The following is a 19,028-nucleotide window of genomic DNA, read 5'->3' on the forward strand; positions in this document are numbered from 1 at the left end:
AATCCGGTGGGTAGGTTGGTAGACTGACCTATCCAAATCTAGGTTGACGAGCCCATTTCTGATAGAGGAAGGAGGCAGACTTTCATGTATCGGCAAATCACACACATGGTGGTATAATGTCACCTTTATACTATCACTGCAGAGATTAGTTGTCTTGCTTAGTCTTAAGTAGTTTTCAGTTGATCCTGATTGATATAAAAAGAAATACAATCCCAATGTATCTTGTAAAATGTTTATTTGCGAGTGAAACTAGAGCTGTACTTCAGGTGAACAGTGGAGTCGTGTCTTTAGAAGACATCCGGTCCCCCCCTCACAAGGCTTTGGTTTCAGGGGAGACCTTCATTAAATAAAGGTTCATGACGGCACATTGTGTACAACAGAGCACAGGTAGTTACGAAATACTCATTTGAAATAAAGCCAAATATGGACGGCATAGGAGAGCTTATTTTTTCAAACTAAGAAGCTTCTTAATGTCAGCTTCGATTTCGCTGGTGAGGAAGTTCCGGCTGTAGCGTTTGAACGGAACCCCGTCCGGCCCCACCAAGAACTTCTCGAAGTTCCACGAGATGTCGTTCCGGCAGACTGGGCTCCAGATGATGCACTTCGGGTCGGTCATGAGGGAATTGGGGTCATCGGACGGGAACGGAAGCTTCTCTTTCAGAAGGACGAACAGCGAATGGGCATCTTTCCCGTTCACATCCGACTTCTGAAGCAGCTCGAACTTGGGTTCAAAGCCGTTCCCCGGGCGGACGTGCTTCAAGGAGGCCAGGATCTCCTCGTTCTTGAGGTTCTCCTGCAGATGAACATCGTATTAAAGTTTTGAGTCTCCATGTGCACAATTAAGAGCTTCTCGCTACAGGTGTTGCCCTCCTGTAGTGGACCCACCGCCCGGATCATAAACTAGTCTAACACGTTAAGTCTTGATGACAGGTAACATTAAAAACTGTTTACAGCGTGAGGAATACTGTACTTAACGTTAATCACTTGGTAGTCTGTTACATTAACTATGAACCCTGTGACGTGACCCGTGTCTGGGCACCATGGTCAGAGATACCAGTGACCAGAGGTCCCAGGAGGCCAGAGGTACCAGGGGGTCAGAGTTCCGAAGTCCAAGGAGGTCTCACCTGATGTCCGAACTGGTTGCAGGGCACCGCCAGGATAACTAGCCCCTGGCCGCTGTAGCGGGCGTGGAGCTCGTTCATCTGGAGGTAGTCCCTGGAGGTGGTCCCTCAGAGCGACGCGACGTTCTGGATCAGGACCACTTTGCCCTTAAGGGAGGAGAAGTTTAGAACTTCTCCGGTTAGCCGTTTAGCGGTTATCTCAAAGAACTTGGACGCCATAGTAAAGGTTGACGGTGTGACAACGAGACAAACTCCTTCCTCCTTCTGCTCCTTAAGTCAGGAGGAGTTGAGGTTTTAGTTGAAGTTAGAAGGAGGGGCAGGCTCACCTTCCCTCCCACAGCAGGGGCTCGTTTAACTTCACTGCGCCGCCCGGCGTTAAGGTCTGTTCTCTTACTGGTAAACGGAATTATAACTCCGCCAGCGTACAGAGGACCATGTGAAGCAAACGAACCAACCCAGGGCAGTTCTAGTTTAGGCACAGTCTTCAAAGATACGGCTGCTTATCCAGGGTTCAGCAAATATAATCACATTTTAAATTTCTAGACAAAGTTTTCAGACAAATTTAATATAGTGGTAGATGATTATTAACGATAGAAATAGGACGTTATGTAGTCGTAGTATTATTTTTGGCTGGTCGTGTTTATTCTCAGCTCGACTATTTCTTACGATCCCTAACTCAACCGTCCAGGTGGGCGGGACCTCCGGGCGCGGGAATCTGTTCGAGTTTCTGCTCGCTGGTTCTGGTCTAGTCCGAGTTCTGTTCTGGTCCTGGTCTGCTTCTTCAAACGCAAGGTTTGTCGTCTTAGTAGTTTAGACAGAGTACCTTTGGATGTGATAGTTGTCACCAGGTGACGATTTGAATGTAGCGTCATGCTGTCTTCATCTCCTCAGATGATGCGCAGGAAGCGACCCTCGGGGGGGAAAACAGAAGGTTCTGCGTCCGTGGAAGCCGGTTCAAACAGTACGGTTGTGTAACGCTGCGTGTTGCCCTACAGATAACACCGTTACGGGTTTCTTCAAGTTAGCAGGTTTTGATGCATTCACTACCTCTCTTCCAGAAACGAAGAAGTCCCGTCCGACCGGGAGCAGGTCTAGGGGGGAAGTCCAGGAGGACGATGAGCAGGTCCAGGAGGAGAGCGGCGGCCCGTTTGTCGTGATGCTGCGGGCCGCGGGTGTCACTCTGGGTCAGGCCGGGACCGCCAACCAGATCGGTAAACACGGAGCTCCTTCAGAAGGCGTTCAAATCGTCAAGCTTAAAGTGAGGAATCATGTATATGCTGTTCTGTCCTTGTTCTCCAGCTGTCGACCAGGTCGTCTTTCAGAAGAGACTCCAGCAGAAGCTGCTTAGAAGCCCACGGTACCCAGGGGTGAGTGGAGGGTCTGAAAGCTACTCTCACGTCCTCCTCAGACCTGCAGCTAACCCTCGTTCCTTCACAGATCCTTCAGGATTTCAACGCTGGGATGGAGGGGCACATGGAGGACCCAGAACGCTTCAGGTCCTGCCTCCTCCCGTGTGTCCCGAGGCTGACTGATGGAGGGTCCAGGTAAGGGGCTTCCCTGACACGATACTGAAACGCTGTAGGATGCTGGAGGGTCAGAACTGATGACTCACTGGTGATTGTGTTTGGTTTTAAGTGCTGCCAGCTCCTTCCAAGAGAGCCTGCTGCGCATGCTGCTGGGAATGGATCTGCTCCAGGTATAAGATCAGGCCCGTTCTGAGAGATGGCTCTCCATGTGTCTTCTGATACACCCTCACCATGGATCTTCTAAGACACCCTCACCATGGGTCTTCTGAGAGACAGCTCTCCATGTGTCTTCTTAGAGACATATCCCCATGTGTCTTCTGAGAGTCACCTCTCCTTGAGTCTTGACCTCTCCATGTGTCTTCTGAGAGTCTCCTCTCCTTGAGTCTTGACCTCCAATTGTGTCTGGCTGTCCAGTGCGTATCTAGAGTGATTTTAAACTGAGGTTTAATATCATACATTCTCTTTACGTTGCAGAACTCGGTGATCAACATGCTGGTGGAGAAGGTCCCAGAGTTCATGTTGAGCAGGTAAGGCTTGGAGCTTGTTTAGCTGAGCCCTTCTGAAGGTGATCATGGAGAGGTGGTCCGTACTGACGTAGCACTGTGCCCCCTAGCGGGGATGACGGGGGGCTGAACGTTCCTCGGGTCATCATCAACCAGCTGAAGTGGCTGGACCGCGTGCTGGACAGTAAGGTCAGTCTGTAGAGCACACTGAAGAACGTGCTCCACATGGTTCTTTAATGTATTGCATGTACAGCTCCTCACCAGACAGGTTGCCCTCCTGTCTCTTATGGGTATTACTAAAAGTTGGATACATTCTGATACATCCGGACATATTTCGGAGACATTCCCGGGGACATTTCGCAGGCCTTGACATTAAGATCTCTTTGCGTGCTAACAACAGTATCAGCAAAGCTGAGAGTGTTTCCGTAGTGTAGCTGAATAATCCTATTTCATATTTCAACACCAAATTACTGTTTTGAGGTATTTGAGGGAACATCTCTCCGAAATATGTCCGGATGTATCCGAATCTGACTTTTAGTAAGAGCCCTCCCTTGAAGGTATTAAGTGTGTATCGGTGGTCTTGTTAACGCTGTTGTCCTCTGTGAAGGAGTTGGCCGCCAAGCTGATGGAGCTGGTGTCAGTGGCGCCCGTTGAGGTCCAGCGTGACGTCATCACCAGTCTGCCCGAGATCCTGGACGACTCGCAGCACAACGACGTCGCCCGGGAGCTCAAGTGAGGTTCCCAGGGGCCCGGCGGGTCGGCGAGGGCCTTTTTCACTGACGGGCTGACCGTAACACGAGGTGCTCTCTGTCCTCCAGGGCTCTGCTGCTGGAGAAGACTCAGCTGACCGTGGCCATCCTCGACACGCTCTCCAGTCTGAACCTCAGTTCAGCTCTGCTCGCTGAGGTAGGCATGCACGCACACACACACACACACACACACACACAGTCACACAGACACACAGACACACACACACACGCACGCACACACACACACACACACACACACACACCCATCACCTACTTCCTACTTCCTTGACAATGTCGCATTCCTTTCCTTCTTCCCTCGGGGCTCAGGTCCGAGGCGTTGTCACGGCTACACTGACGGCTGTCCAACTGGATGACCTGCCCGTGGTGGTCAAGTTCATCCTGCACTCCGTCTCGGCCTCCGACGCGTACGAGGTCAGCGTGCGGAGCCCAGCGGGAGGCCCCGAGGGCAGCTTTGTGTGTGCGTGTGTCTGTGTCCGGTGATGGATGGGTTGCCGTGGTAACACCGTGGCTGTGTGTCCTCTGCCGGCAGGTGGTGCAGGACCTGCGTCTGAAGCTGGAGCTGGACCAGTGGGCCGTCTCCCCGGTGCTGAAAGCCTCCCAGAAGCGGCTGAAGGGAAGGGCCCCCGCACCGTAAGGCCAGCACCCCTGGGTGCTCTCTCTCCCTCCATGCCTTGTGTTACATTGTGTTGTCAGTTAGTGGGTTGGGTTGCGTTGTGTTGCAGCAGCCAGGACACTGTGGCGTTGGTGTGGTTTTGTAACATTGTGTAACGTTGTGTAGCGTTGTGTTGCAATAGCCAGGACAGCGTGGAGTTGGTGTTGTAACATTGTGTTATGTTGTGTTGCAGCAGCCAGGGCAGTGTGGTGTTGCTTTGTAACATTGTGTTACATTGTGTAACGTTGTATTGCAGCAGCCAGGACAGTGTGGCGCTGGTCCTGGACGGCATCAAGTCGACCATGCGGTTCCAAAAGACCCTCTCTGAGGCCTGGCTGAAGGTGATCTTCAGTTTCAGGACATTAGTCTGATGGATTAAGTCTCAAGACTTAATCCATCTGATATGGGTCATGATCTGAGACACGGCTGCCAGAGGTTCTCTCTGACGACGCTTATCAGCACACATCGGTAACGCTTTAGGAAGAACAACCTCCTTTACTCTGATGCGGTGTTTTCCAACAGGCAATAGAGAACGTCACCGAGGCCAAGGATCACAAGGTAGACTTTATTTATTATTCTCTGATAATTAAATATCTTACAAACCCATCCTTTATCCGAATGAAGCACGGTGAAACGGCGGTGTGTCCTCCTTGAAGCGGCCAGCAGAGGTGTATTTAACCCAGTTCCTCCTGACGCTTCCCTCGGTGCTGCAGGTCATCGACGTGCTGCTGCTGCTCATCCTGCACGCCACCAACGCCAACCACAGCCGCCGCGGCGCAGAGAGGCTGCTGAGGCTCAAAGCGAGGGCGGGCCTCATCACAGAGGAGCTCCTGCAGAGGACCTTCAAGGGCTACGCTCAGGTAGGTACCCCTCTATGAGGCCTACCGCCAGGTACCCCTCTATGAGGCCTTACCGTCAGGTCCCCCTCTAGGAGGCCTACCGTCAGGTACCCCTCTATGAGGGCTACGCTAGGGTACCCCTCTATGAGGCCTACCGTCAGGTACCCCTCTAGGAGGCCTACCGTCAGGTCCCGCTCTGAGGGCTACGTTAGGGTACCCCTCTATGAGGCCTACCGTCAGGTCCCCCTCTATGAGGCCTACGCTGGGGTACCCCTTTATGAGGCCTACTGTTATGTACCCCTCTATGGGTGTTAATGCTGGGGATTGATGCAGGTTGTGGGGTTCTGGTTGTTGATGCTGGGGGTTGACGCTGGTTGTTGGTGCTGGGTGCTGGATATTGATCGATGCTGGTTGCAGGTCATGCGGGGGTTCTTCCCCTCCATCCGGGCCCTGGCCCAGAGCCTGCTGCGCTCCCCAGACACCGCCGTGGTTCCCTTCGGAGGACACATGTACCGCCTCTCCTTCATCACCTTCGACTCCTACTGCCAGCAGGTGGGTGAGCGGCCTACTGAGGGGGAGGAGTCATCTGGAGTCACATGAGGGGTGGGAGGAGTCATGTGGAGTGACGTGACTCCAACTGACGGGTAGGCGGAGTCATGTGGAGTCGCGTGACTCCAACTGACGGGTAGGCGGAGTCATGTGGAGTCGCGTGACTCCAACTGACGGGTGGGCGGAGTCATGTGGAGTCACCTGACTGAGTGAGAAGGTTCAGTAAGGGTCAATGAAGAGTGTGTTGGTATAAGCTCAGCTGTAACTTTATAAATCATTTGAGTATTGGACTGAAGATGTTTGGGCGTTAGTGGTTGAGGTGTGACGACGGTCTTTGGGTCTCCCGGCACCCGGTCCAGAGTGTGTGTCTGGGGGTCCCCCTGGTTTGGCTACGGTCAGCCTAGGGGTCTGGGGGTCCGTCCTGATGCTTTGGTTCTCTGTTGACAGGAGGTGGTGGGCTCCCTGGTGGCCCACGTGTGCAGCGGTGTGGGGGGGGAGGTGGACGTGGCCCTGGAGCTGCTCTGTGGCCTGGGGGCCGAACACCCCTCGGAGATGGTCCTCTACGCCGTCTTCGTCAAGGTGAGGAGGGGCCACACACCCGGGCGCTGGGGGTCAAATCCCCAACGTAGCCGACCTCTCGGCCTCCTAGAACAAGACCCCAACAAGAACAAGAGTACACAACAATAACACCATACGACTACACAACCTCACCGTACGACTACACAACAACACCATACAACTACACAACAACACCATACGACTACGCGACATCAGCCTACGAGTACGCCACACCATACGACTACACAACATCACCATACGACTACACAACATCACCATACGACTACACAACATCACCATACAACTACACAACACCATACGACTACACAACATCACCATACGACTACCCAACAACACCATACAACTACACAACAACATCATACGACTACACAACAACACCATACAACTACACAACAACATCATACGACTACACAACATCACCATACGACTACACAACATCACCATACGACTACACAACATCACCATACAACTACACAACACCATACGACTACACAACATCACCATACGACTACACAACACCATACGACTACACAACATCATACGACTACACAACAACACCATACAACTACACAACAACACCATACGACTACACAACAACACCATACGACTACACAACAACATCATACGACTACACAACAACATCATACGACTACACAACATCACCATATGACTACACAACATCACCATACGACTACACAACATCACCATACGACTACACAACATCACCATACGACTACACAACATCACCATACAACTACACAACAAAACCATACGACTACACAACTTCACCATACAACTACACAACACCATACGACTACACAACATCACCATACGACTACACAACATCACCCTACGAGTACACAAAACCATACGACTACACAACAACACCATTCCAGTACAGAACAAGGTAGCATGAGTGGTTATTTGCTTGTTTTTAATCTATTATTCCAATTCCAAAATCATTGTGACAATTTATACTGGCAATGGATGTTTCAGTGATGGTGGTGACGATGATGGCATTAGCCACGCGGCTAGGGTCCGTTTAAGACTCCTTAATGACACCTTAGTTCACTGTAAGTCGTATCAAAGTGTCTGCTAAACTCCAGAATATGAACGATAAGGTAAGACGGATGAACTACATCACAAACACCCTCTTTCCTGGAGGTTAGGCCTAAAACATTTTTTTGTTAGGTTCCGGTTTCCGACCGATCCTGTCAATTTATGTGCGACCCAAATTATTATTATTTTTTTTATTTTTTGATGCAAACTATAATTACGTTTTGGTACAGCCTCTCTTCATTCTGTACAAGGAAGAGCGAATTTTCTCGTTTTTAAATGAAAACAACCTCCCTATCATTCATTGCCGCTGGAAAAAATAAAATAAATTCCCTACCTACCCATGACCACCATCTGACAACCAACAGGAACCACTTTTTTTATTTTTTAGGCCTTAGGGTTAGTGTTCCTGCTGGTTGATGGTGAGCCGTACTCTTAAACCCCCTGACCCCCCCCCCCCCACCCCCGACCCTCCTGTGCAGGGGATCCTTGACTACATGGACCACCTCACGCCCCGGCAGATCCGCCGGCTCTTCCAGGTGCTCAGCCGGCTGGCCTTCGGAGCGCCGTCGCTGGGCTGCAGCATCCAGGTGACCCCGCCCCCCCTCCAGCAGTCCCTCTCTCTCTGGGGGATGACGTGTCGCTAACCCTCACTGACCCTCCCCCCCCCAGGACGACATGCACATCGTGATCCGCAAGCAGCTCTCCAGCACGGTGCCCAAGTACAAGCGCATCGGCATCATGGGGGCCGTGATGGTGGTGGGCAGCATGGGGGCCAGCCGGTGAGGACGCCGTCAACCCTGTGGTCACCTTCTAGTGAGCTGTGGTCAGCTCTAGTGAGCTGTGGTCACCTTCTAGTGAGCTGTGGTCAGCTTCTAGTGAGCTGTGGTCACCTTCTAGTGAGCTGTGGTCACCTTCTAGTGAGCTGTGGTCAGCTCTAGTTAGCTGTGGTCACCTTCTAGTGAGCTGTGGTCACCTTCTAGTGAGCTGTGGTCAGCTCTAGTTAGCTGTGGTCACCTATCAAGTTAGCTGTGGTCATCTATCTAGTTATCTGTGGTCACCTCTAATTAGCTGTGTTCACCTTCTAGTGAGCTGTGGTCAGCTCTAGTGAGCTGTGGTCAGCTCTAGTTAGCTGTGGTCACCTTCTAGTGTGCTGTGGTCACCTTCTAGTGAGCTGTGGTCAGCTCTAGTTAGCTGTGGTCACCTATCAAGTTAGCTGTGGTCATCTATCTAGTTATCTGTGGTCACCTCTAATTAGCTGTGTTCACCTTCTAGTTAGATGTGGTCACCGTCTAGTTAGATGTGGTCACCTCTTCTAGTTAGATGTGGTCACCTTTCTAGTTAGCTGTCTTCGCCTTCTAGTTAGCGGTGATCACCTCTCTAGTTAGCTGTCTTTGCCTTCTAGTTAGCTGTGGTTACCTCTAGTTAGCTGTGGTCACCTCTCTAGTTAGCTGTGGTCCCCTCTCTAGTTGTGGTCTCTAAACGGACATTCTGTTTCACTGTATTCACCCCTGTGGTTCTCAGTGGTTCTCTGTGGTTCTCAGTGGTTCTCTGTGGTTCTCAGTGGTTCTCTTTGGTTCTCTGTGGTTCTCTGTGGTCCTCTGTGGTCCTCTGTGGTTCTCTGTGGTTCCCTGTGGTTCTCTGTGGTTCTCTGTGGTTCCCTGTGGTCCTCTGTGGTTCTCAGTGGTTCTCTTTGGTTCTCTTTGGTTCTCTGTGGTTCCCTGTGGTTCCCTGTGGTCCTCTGTGGTTCTCAGTGGTCCCCTGTGGTTCTCTGTGGTTCTCAGTGGTCCTCTTGGTTCTCTGTCCTCCAGGCCTCAGGCGGAGGGCTCCCAGAGTGCAGCCCTTCCCCAGGAGACCTACAGACAGGTGAGCCTCCTTCAGAACGCTGTTGTCCTGTTAATGAAACACTTTGACTACTGTTCAACGTCTTTACTTTACCTTTGGGGGGGTTCATATTTTGGTTTCTAGTGTTTCAGTAATAGCCCTGACCCTGACCCTAGCCCTGACCCTGACTCTATCTCCGACCCTGACTCTATTCCTGACCCTATCCCTGACCCTGACTCTAACCCTGACCCTGACTCTAACCCTGACTCTGACACTGACTCTAACCCTGACCCTGACCCTGACCCTGACCCCACCCCTGACCCTGACTCTAACCCTGACCCTGACCCCACCCCTGACCCTGACCCTGACCCTGCTGCCCCTGCAGGTGACGGCCCTGCTGGAGCTGGTGACGGCCTGCAGCGTCGGCTGCCCTGAGGCGGCCGCCCTCTGCTACGACGAGCTGGCCAACCTGGTGCTGAGCAACATATTGGACCCCACAGTGCAGGTAAATGGTGCTCGCTCGCTCGCTCGCTCACTCACTCACTCACTCACTCACTCACTCACTCACTCACTCACTCACTCACTCACTCACTCACTCACTCACTCACTCACTCACTCACTCACTCACTCACTCACTCACTCACTCACTCACTCAAACGCTCACTTTAAAATATTCAAATTAAATATATAAGTGTCTAACACCACTTCCTGCTGTAGTGTGTTACACCACCTCTTCCTGCTGCGTCCTCAGGAGTGGATCGGTAAGAGTGTGCTGGAGGACTTCCAGGATGACTTTGTGGTCGACCTCGGCCCACAGATCACAGGGTCAGTGAAACCTGCTAATCAGGCGGGGTTACCATGGCGCCATGCCGTGGCTCCAGGCACCATAAACACATGACTCACTCACCCACTCACCAACTCCCTCAGTGTTTGTGCACTAGTGTCTGGTAGCTCCTCACTGTGCTGGTGTCTCGTAGCTCCCTTCCCCTCCCAGCATGTGTGCTGTTCAACCTGGACGAGGAGGAGAGTGAGGGCGGCATCGCGGTCAACCTGCTCCCCCTGCTGGCCAGAGAGGTGCAGCACAGGGCTGAGCCATGGCGCAGCAAGACCCCCAAGAGGTCAGCGATTACCAGTCGGCATTTAACCCAGTAATGGAAGAATTCACTGGGAAATGGGGAAGTTCTGCGGTGATTTAAAATATATGTAGTATGTACCATGGGTCTACTATAAGGCTCTGTGTCTCCTGGCTGCAGGCAGGTGTCCGCTGTCTGTCTGTCTCCGTTCTTCCGGCTGCTGAGGGTTTGTGAGGAGCGGCAGCACCAGGGAGACCTGGAGGAGATCGACGCGCTGCTAGGTAAGTCAGCCCTGACCCTAGCTCAATTAGCCCTGACCCTAAGTTAGTTAGCCCTGACCCTAGGTTAGCTCTACTGCCTAACCTTAGGTCAGCTGTAGTGCACTGGTACTGACAGCTCGTGTGTGTGTGTGTGTGTGTGTGTGTGTGTGTGTGTGTGTGTCAGGCTGCCCCCTGATCCTGACTGATCTGGCTGTGGTGGATAAGTTGGAGACCCTGACGAAGGCGGAGAGAGAGCTGATGTGTTCGCTGCTCTTCACCGCCATCAACTGGTTCAGAGAGGTGAGACAGAGATGGTCTGTCTGTTGATGTGGTGCTGGAGCGCACATGTGTGTTTGTAGGTTGTGAACATGCTTGTGTGTTGTGTTTGTAGGTTGCGAACATGTGTTTATGTTTGTGTTTTGGGTTGTGAACATGTGTTTATGTTGTGTGTTTTAGGTTGTGAACATGTGTTTATGTTTGTGTTTTAGGTTGTAAACACGTGTTTATGTTTGTGTTTTAGGTTGTAAACACGTGTTTATGTTTGTGTTTTAGGTTGTGAACATGTGTTTATGTTGTGTGTTTGTATGTTTTAGGTTGTGAACGGCTTCTGTAGACTCAAAGAGACTGAGATGAAGATGAAAGTGATGACCCGCCTCCAGAACATCACCGCCCTCCAGACGCTGCTGGAGACCACACTAGCAGGTTGGCCACCAACATGTATCACCATGGGATCCACACGGCGCTGTGAGCAGGGCCCTCCGAGTACCATGAGGTCCACACGGCGCTGTGAGCAGGGCCCTCCGAGTACCATGAGGTCCACACGGCGCTGTGAGCAGGGCCCTCCGAGCACCATGAGGTCCACACGGCGCTGAGCCCCTCTGATCTGCTCTGTGCCGTTTCAGTTTCCCCGGGATACATCCCACCTCTCGCCAACTTTGACGGCGACGCATCCGAAGCAGCCTCTGTCCCCGCCTCCTCGGCTCAGCCGAGCAGGGCGAAGAAAGGTGAGGGGAAGGACACACGGGGTACACGGAGAACACGCGCACACAGGGGACACACACAGGGGACACAGGACACGCACAGGGGACAAACGCGGGGCACGTGTGCAGAGACTAGCTCCTTGATCACGGCCTGCTCTGTGTTCTCACGGCCTCCACTCACGGATCACAGTGACCTCCTCCATGTGGCGCCTGGCGCTCAGACAGAGGACGGGCGGATGTTTGATCTACCTTTTGGGTTCCTTTGTCCTCTTCCTCTAGACGGAGCGGGGAAGAAGAGGAAAGGCTCCAGCAAGACGTCCCCGGAGAAAAGCGACGTCCTGGAGGAGTCTGAGGAGCCCCAGCAGGTGAGCCCCCCCCCCCCCCCATGAGCCCTGATCCCTGGTTGGATTCCTCATCAGAGGAGGGAGAACTAACTCCTGGTCCTCCACACAGGAGCCTGCGGAGAAGGCGGAGAAGGGGAAGAAGGGGGAGAAGGAGGAGAAGGGGAAGAAGGGGGAGAAGGAGTGCCGTCCGTCCGTCAGTCTGGGGGGGTACCGGCCCTTCTTCAGGGAGCTGGACATGGAGGTGCTCAGTGTGCTGCAGTGTGGCCTGCTCCCCCGCAAGGCGCCCGACACAGAGCTCCACACCAAGGTACCACCGCTGACCCTGACCCTAACCCTAACCCTGACCTTACGTCTAACCCTAACCCTCACCCTCCACACCAAGGTACCACAGCTGACCCTGACCCTAACCCTAACCCTCACCCTCCACACCAAGGTACCACAGCTGACCCTGACCCTAGCCCTCACAAATACCCTAACCCTAACCCACACATAACCCTAACCATTACCCTCACCTAACTCTAACTCTAACTCTAACCCGCACCCTAGCGCACCAGACCCGGGATGAGCAGTGATGCCAGCGATTGAATCGATAAACCCTATCCGCTCTCCATCTCTGAGTCTATGGCCCTGTGTACACAAGAGAAATATGTGGTTCTGCGACCGTTTTCAAACTTGAGTATATCTAGATACGAACGTTCCAGCCTTACTCGCCTGGTTAGAAAGGCGATCTCATCGCATTGGGATGGAACGTAATGTAACTGTGATCGAGCGCTTGTTGGAATGTGTCCGTGCTGCCAGAGGGCTGAGTCCGCTGTCATGTTGTTGTTGAGGAGCGAGAGGAAGTCTTGCTGGGGCCGGCGGAGCTGCTCTTCCTGCTGGAGGACCTGCAGGCCAAGCTGGAGTTCAGCCTCACCGCCGCGCCGGCCAAGAGAGTCCCCTTCGCCAAGGTAGGAACCCAGAGAGCCCCCTCTTACAATCTAGGAACCCAGAGAGTCCCCTTCGCCAAGGTAGGACCCCAGAGAGCCCCCTTCGCCAAGGTAGGAACCCACAGAGCCCCCTTCTCCAAGGTAGCTACGTGGTCACAGGTAGCGTGTGACCAGGTGTGGTGGAGCTCCACCAGGTGTCCATTGGACCAGGTGTGACCAGGTGTGTTGTGGGCGTTTCAGGGCCGGACAGAGAAGAGTGTGGGCTTCTCCCACCTGCACCAGAGGAGCTCTAAGGAGGTGGCCTCCTACTGCATCCAGCTGCTGCCCAGCCTCTGCACCCACCTCGAGGGCTGCCACAACCACTTCCAGGTACCTGGAACACGCGCACGCGCAGTAGGGCTTTGACTCCGAACTTCGTTATTCGATAATAATTCGAATATCAAAAAATAAATCAAAATTCGAACGAATATTAGGCAGGCCTTAATATTCTAACCTGTTATGGGCAGGCCAAGAGGGAGAGACGTCGGAGAACCCGACGCAGTCTATTCATAATATTGTAATGACCACGGAAGAGGCATTGAATGAAGTATTGATTAGACAGCGATTTATTAGAAACCTAATAAACCGTTGGAACACGCAAGACCGGTAACTATAGCAACTCCGGTAAACAAACCTCGCGAAGCCCAATCCAGGTCTTACTGAAGGCATTTAATTGTCAAAATATTATTAATAAATATTCAAATATATTCGAATATTAATATTAATAAACAAACAAACTTCGAATATGATTTTTGGGACAAAAGTCAAAGCCCTAACGCACACACACATGAACGCACGCGGCCGCGGGTCTCCGGTGTCTCACTGCTCCCCCTGGTGGTCAGACGGTGCTGTCGGAGAACGGGGGTGTGGTGGACGGGCCCGCCACGGACCCCCTGGAGCACCAACTCCTGTCCTCCGCCTACCAGCTGCTCCTTCAGGTCCTCAACACCACCTTCAGCTGGTGAGCACCCACACCGCCCGGAGGGTGGCATTAGCATATCATACCTACGATTGATATTAATGTATATATGACATAACGTTGAGCTCTGCTGGTCGTGCGGCCGGTTCCTCGTTGCGGTGTGCGTTGCGTTACAGCTCTAAAGGTTTGTCGTCCCCTCCATGTGTTTCTGTTTGCCTTCGGCAGGTCTGGGTTCTCCCAGCCGGGCCACCGTAGTTTGCTGAAGAGCGCTCTGGCGCTCCTGGCTAGCAGGCTGAAAGAAGGCGCGCCTGACTTGACCCTGGAGCAGCTGGTCAGGTGAGCGATCCGCCAGCCAATCAGAGGAGCACCCACTCAGTGCGCGTCCGGTCAAACGCAGCCTGAACTCTGAACGTGTCTCCTGTCCCCGTCAGACACGGCTTCGACTACCTGCTCAACCTCCGCAGCACCGTGCCCACGCTGGGGGCTGCGCTGGGGCTCTGCCAGCTGCTAGCCACCGTGACCTCCAGGGCGGGGCCCGCTGCGGCCTACAGGGAGCAGACGGGTAACCGCTCCACAGACACACAGAGACACGCAGGGATGCAGACACACACAGACAGACAGACAGACCGACATGCTCAGTGTTGTGACTGGTGTTTCTTCCAGCCTCACTGGCGCGTGGGTTCCTGACCCAGCCGTGGGTGAACGCCTCTGGAGAGCGGGAGAGAGGCCAGAAGTTCAATGAGGGCCTACAGACTGTCCTCGGGTACGTGTGTGCCTGTTTGTATCTGTCTCTGTCTCACTGAGGGGGTTGATGTCTCATGTTGTACTGAATGTAGGTTCACCTCACTGAGGGGGTTGATGCCTCATGTTGTACTGTATGCTGGCCCTCTTCACTGAGGGCTTGATGTCTCATGTTGTACTGTATGCTGGCCCTCTTCACTGAGGGCTTGATGTCTCATGTTTTACTGTACGCTGGCCCTCTTCACTGAGGGCTTAATGTCTCATGTTGTACTGTATGCTGGCCCTCTTCACTGAGGGGTTGATGTCTCATGTTGTACTGTATGCTGGCCCTCTTCACTGAGGGCTTGATGCCTCATGTTGTACTGTATGCTGGCCCTCTTCACTGAGGGGTTGATGTCTCATGTTGTACTGTACGCTGGCCCTCTTCACTGAGGGCTTGATGTCTCATGTTGTACTGTATGCTGGCCCTCTTCACTGAGGGCTTGATGTCTCATGTTGTACTGTACGCTGGCCCTCTTCACTGAGGGGTTGATGTCTCGTGTACTGTTGGTCCAGGATCTACCTGGAGCACGTGGACGACGTGCTGACGGCCGTGGAGGAGATCGCTGGGGAGGGCGTCGCCGAGCTGGTCAACGCAGCCAAGGACGCCTGCTCTGAGACCTGGCCCACCCTCACCAGGTAGAGACCTGACCACCCCCCCCTCACCGGGTAGAGACCTGGCCACCCCCCCTCCCCCTCACCAGGTATAGACCTGACCACCCCCCCCCTCACCAGGTAGAGCCTTCATCACGTCCAGGTGTTGTCCTGTAGAGACCTCACCAGGTAGAGCAGGTTCAGTGAAGGGTTAATGAGCTGGAGGAGCAGAAGGTTGGAGGTTAACAAGGCTGATGGTTAAGGAGGTTGGAGGTTAACGAGGCTGGAGGTTAACGAGGCTGGAGGTTAACGAGGCCGGAGGTTGACGAGGCTGGGGGTTAATGAGGCGTCAGCAGCGGTCCATGAAGCAGCTCCTCTCCTCTTTGCTCCTCTCCCTGGCGCAGGCAGACCTTCCTGGTGTTCTACAAAGGGATGCTGTGGGAGCTGGAGAAGGCTGTGAAGAGGATCCCGGCGGGAAAGATGAGTGACAGCTTCGAGGTAACGCAGCTGCCCTCCTGCTGGGGGCGTGTCTGAACAATGACCCGCCCCCTTGGATGAAGGGGTATTCAAGGATTCTGCTGAGCAAGTCACCAGCTACAGAGAGCTGTTTCAAAAGGATAAGGAACGAGCCATGGCGTTAGACACATTAAACCTTGTAGCTCATTGTAGTTACACACATTGGGGTTTTAATATCCTCCTTAGAAACATTGCTTATTGGGATGCATCTGGTGTATTATTGTTTAGATGTATCTGGTGTATTGGTGTTTAGATGTATTATTGTTTAGATGTATCCGGTGTAGTAGTGTACGATGGTATTGTTTATCTGGCTCTCTTCCTCAGAGCCAAAGTGTGAAGCTGCTCACCTGGAACCTTGCAGTCCGAGACTTTCACATCCTGGTCAACCTGGTGAAGGTACCAGCTCACCCTCACCGCTCTGTTAGACCACATACTGTTCTCATGGAGAACAGCATGTTACTCTGACCGTCTGTATGGTGATCAGCTAACCCTGACCGTCTGTATGATGACCAGCGAACCCTAACCCTGACAGTCTGTATTATGATCGGCTAACCCTAACCGTCTGTATGATGACCAGCTTATCTTATCTCTGTCCTCAGGTGTTTGACGGCAGGCCAGTCGTCAACGCATGTCTTAAGGTATGCTGGATGGATTCTGTGAGATTGTTAGTCTGGTTCCAGTTAGATGCTTCCAGTTAGATGGTCCAGTTAGATGGTTAGTCTGGTTCCAGTTAGATGGTTCCAGTTAGATGGTTAGTCTGGTTCCAGTTAGATGGTTCCAGTTAGACCGTTAGTCTGGTTCCAGTGGTTCGCAGGAGACGCTGACCTCTGATGTGTTCCTTCAGTTCGGCCGTCTCTTCCTGGATGCGTTCCTCAGGCTGGGGATGCCCCTGTTGGATTACAGCTTCAAGAAGCACAAGGTGAACCTAACCTAACCTTAACCTACCCTACCCTACTCTAACCTACCCTAACTAAACCTGGCCTTCCCTAACCTAACCTTAACCTACAACCTGTAGTGTAAAGGACAAACTAAATGAGAGTGTGTGTGTGTGTGTGTGTGTGTGTGTGTGTGTGTGTGTGTGTGTGTGTGTGTGTGTGTGTGTGTGTGTGTGTGTGTGTGTGTGTGTGTGTGTGTGTGTGTGTGTGTGTGTGTGTGTGTCAGGAGGATGTCCAGAGTCTACTGAAGACCTTTCAGCTCAGCACCAGGCAGCTTCACCACATGTGTGGTCACTCAAAGGTAACTAACTTATACCACCGGTAACTAGACTGATAACTAACTGATACCAGAGTTGCGGCGACAACAAGAGGCTTCGTTTGTTGTGCCCAGATTCGTCAAGACACGAGCCTGACCAATCACGTGCCGGCCCTGAAGAAGAGCCTGGAGGTGTTCATCTACCGTGTGAAGGCCATGCTGACGCTCAACAACTGCCAGGAGGCCTTCTGGACGGGCAACCTGAAGAACCGCGACCTCAAGGTGAACATCTCCGCTAGCATCGCCGCCACGCGCTGATGGAGAGGTCCCCGTGTCTGAAGGTCTGTTGACTCCTGTGTTCTGTAGGGAGAAGAGATCCTCTCCCAGCAGGCCCGGGACAGTGAGGAGGAGCAGGAGGAGGAGGAGCAGCAGGAGGAGCAGGACGAGGAGCAAGCAGAGGATGAGGTGCTTCCAATGTTTGAATCGCTGTCTTCACATGCCTAACACATGTTAGGCATGTCCTCGTGACTTGATAAGGGTGACGGTTAGGGTTAGATAATCCTAAAATGTATCCGAAATGTTAAACCTAACCTAACCCGTATTGGAGAGTTAGCTTGAGTAAGGTTAGCCCTTATCAAAGCACAGCTTGGAGTAGCTGGCGGTTGGAACTGTAGAGGGCATCTGTGGAATGCACCTGATAAGAGAACTGGTTCTGCCGCTAAGATAAGGGGTTCTGCCGCCGTCCAGCTAATCATTACTTGCTGAAGTGGTTGAAGAACTTAGCCGGTCTCATCACCTCTTAGTTATTATCAGCTTTGTGGCTACTAAGGGTTAGGGTTAGGTTAACTACAGGTCATGTGTGACTAAGGGTTAGGGTAATCCTTAACTACAGGTCATGTGTGACCAAGGGTTAGGGTTAGGGTTAGGTTAACCCTTAACTAGAGGTCATGTTGGACTAAAGGTTAGTGTTAGGTTAATCTTAAACTCTAGGTAATGTGTGACAAAGGGTTAGGGTTAGGTTAATCCTAAACCACAGATCATTTATGACTACGGATTAGGTTAACCCTTAACTACAGGTCATGTGTGACTAAAGGTTAGGTTAATCCTAAACTACAGGTCATGTGTGACTAAGGGTTAGGTTAATCCTAAACTACAGGTCATGTGTGACTAAGGGTTAGGTTAATCATAAACTACAGGTCATGTGTGACTAAGGGTTAGGTTAACCCTTAACTACAGGTCATGTGTGACTAAGGGTTAGGTTAACCCTTAACTACAGGTCATTTGTGACTAAGGGTTAGGTTAACCCTTAACTACATGTCATTTGTGACTAAGGGTTAGGTTAACCCTTAACTACAGGTCATTTGTGACTAAGGGTTAGGTTAACCCTTAGCTACAGGTCATGTGTGACTAAGGGGTAATCCTTAGCTACATGTGAGACTCAGTGCTTCTCCCCGCTCCAGGACTCTGACCCTGGGGACAAGAGGAGGCCGGGCGGAGACCTGGAGGACGACATCACAGACGACTCGGACGACTAAACCGTCCGAGTCCTAACCCCAACCCCAAAACATGTTGTATAACATCCCAGTTAGACAGCATGTTGGACAACCCTAAACTAAACCTAACCCAGTGGAACAACATGTTTTAAGAACGTCCCGGTTAGACAACATGTTGTAAGAACAGTTCGACAACATGTTGACGTCCCAGTTAGACAACATGTTGTAAGAAGGTCCCAGTTAGACCACATGTTGATGTCCCAGTTAGACATCATGTTGTAAGAACAGCCAAGAGACACTTTGAAATTATTGTAGATTTATTTTACTGGGATCATAAATCATTATGTATTGTATGGTCATTTATACGTTTTTCATGTTTCCATTTGGTGCCAAATGTGTTAATAACATGTTACACTGTTATTTATTTGATTAAAAGCCAGTTAATTGTTAACCTGTAGTTTGGTCTTCTCTTTAAACTAAGATATGAACCATCT

At 52.0% G+C, this 19,028-nt stretch overlaps 2 protein-coding genes across 4 annotated transcripts; one reads left to right on the top strand and one right to left on the bottom strand.

The window, feature by feature from the left end:
• Positions 1-191: 191 nt before the first annotated feature.
• Positions 192-1,433, bottom strand: LOC130401448 (glutathione peroxidase 1-like). The gene is made up of 2 exons (XM_056605203.1): positions 1,125-1,433; positions 192-793 (listed from the first exon to the last, which is right to left on the bottom strand). The coding sequence occupies exons 1-2, from the start codon at positions 1,338-1,340 to the stop codon at positions 443-445; spliced, it is 567 nt and encodes a 188-aa protein (XP_056461178.1). The 5' UTR covers positions 1,341-1,433; the 3' UTR covers positions 192-442.
• Positions 1,097-18,984, top strand: fancd2 (FA complementation group D2). Of its 3 annotated transcripts, none has more exons than XM_056605196.1 (44): positions 1,097-1,913; positions 2,013-2,082; positions 2,180-2,332; positions 2,421-2,488; positions 2,559-2,665; positions 2,757-2,817; positions 3,122-3,174; positions 3,261-3,339; positions 3,758-3,882; positions 3,969-4,056; positions 4,227-4,331; positions 4,450-4,550; positions 4,829-4,913; positions 5,095-5,130; positions 5,286-5,432; positions 5,829-5,963; positions 6,408-6,539; positions 8,078-8,185; positions 8,268-8,377; positions 9,407-9,461; positions 9,805-9,924; positions 10,171-10,244; positions 10,397-10,537; positions 10,673-10,773; positions 10,937-11,052; positions 11,346-11,454; positions 11,655-11,756; positions 12,012-12,097; positions 12,186-12,383; positions 12,907-13,023; positions 13,243-13,371; positions 13,884-14,002; positions 14,186-14,296; positions 14,392-14,522; positions 14,624-14,723; positions 15,257-15,379; positions 15,739-15,832; positions 16,175-16,246; positions 16,450-16,488; positions 16,695-16,769; positions 17,012-17,086; positions 17,177-17,323; positions 17,408-17,506; positions 18,502-18,984. In XM_056605196.1, the coding sequence occupies exons 2-44, from the start codon at positions 2,013-2,015 to the stop codon at positions 18,574-18,576; spliced, it is 4,371 nt and encodes a 1,456-aa protein (XP_056461171.1). In that variant the 5' UTR covers positions 1,097-1,913; the 3' UTR covers positions 18,577-18,984. The 3 variants fall into 3 exon arrangements, with proteins under 3 accessions (XP_056461171.1, XP_056461172.1, XP_056461174.1); XM_056605197.1 differs by having other exon boundaries at positions 12,910-13,023; XM_056605199.1 differs by having other exon boundaries at positions 4,832-4,913; positions 18,502-18,968.
• The last annotated feature ends 44 nt before the right edge of the window (positions 18,985-19,028 follow it).

This window comes from Gadus chalcogrammus, chromosome 13 (assembly GCF_026213295.1).
Source record: "Gadus chalcogrammus isolate NIFS_2021 chromosome 13, NIFS_Gcha_1.0, whole genome shotgun sequence".
Classification (NCBI taxonomy): Eukaryota; Metazoa; Chordata; class Actinopteri; order Gadiformes; family Gadidae; genus Gadus; species Gadus chalcogrammus.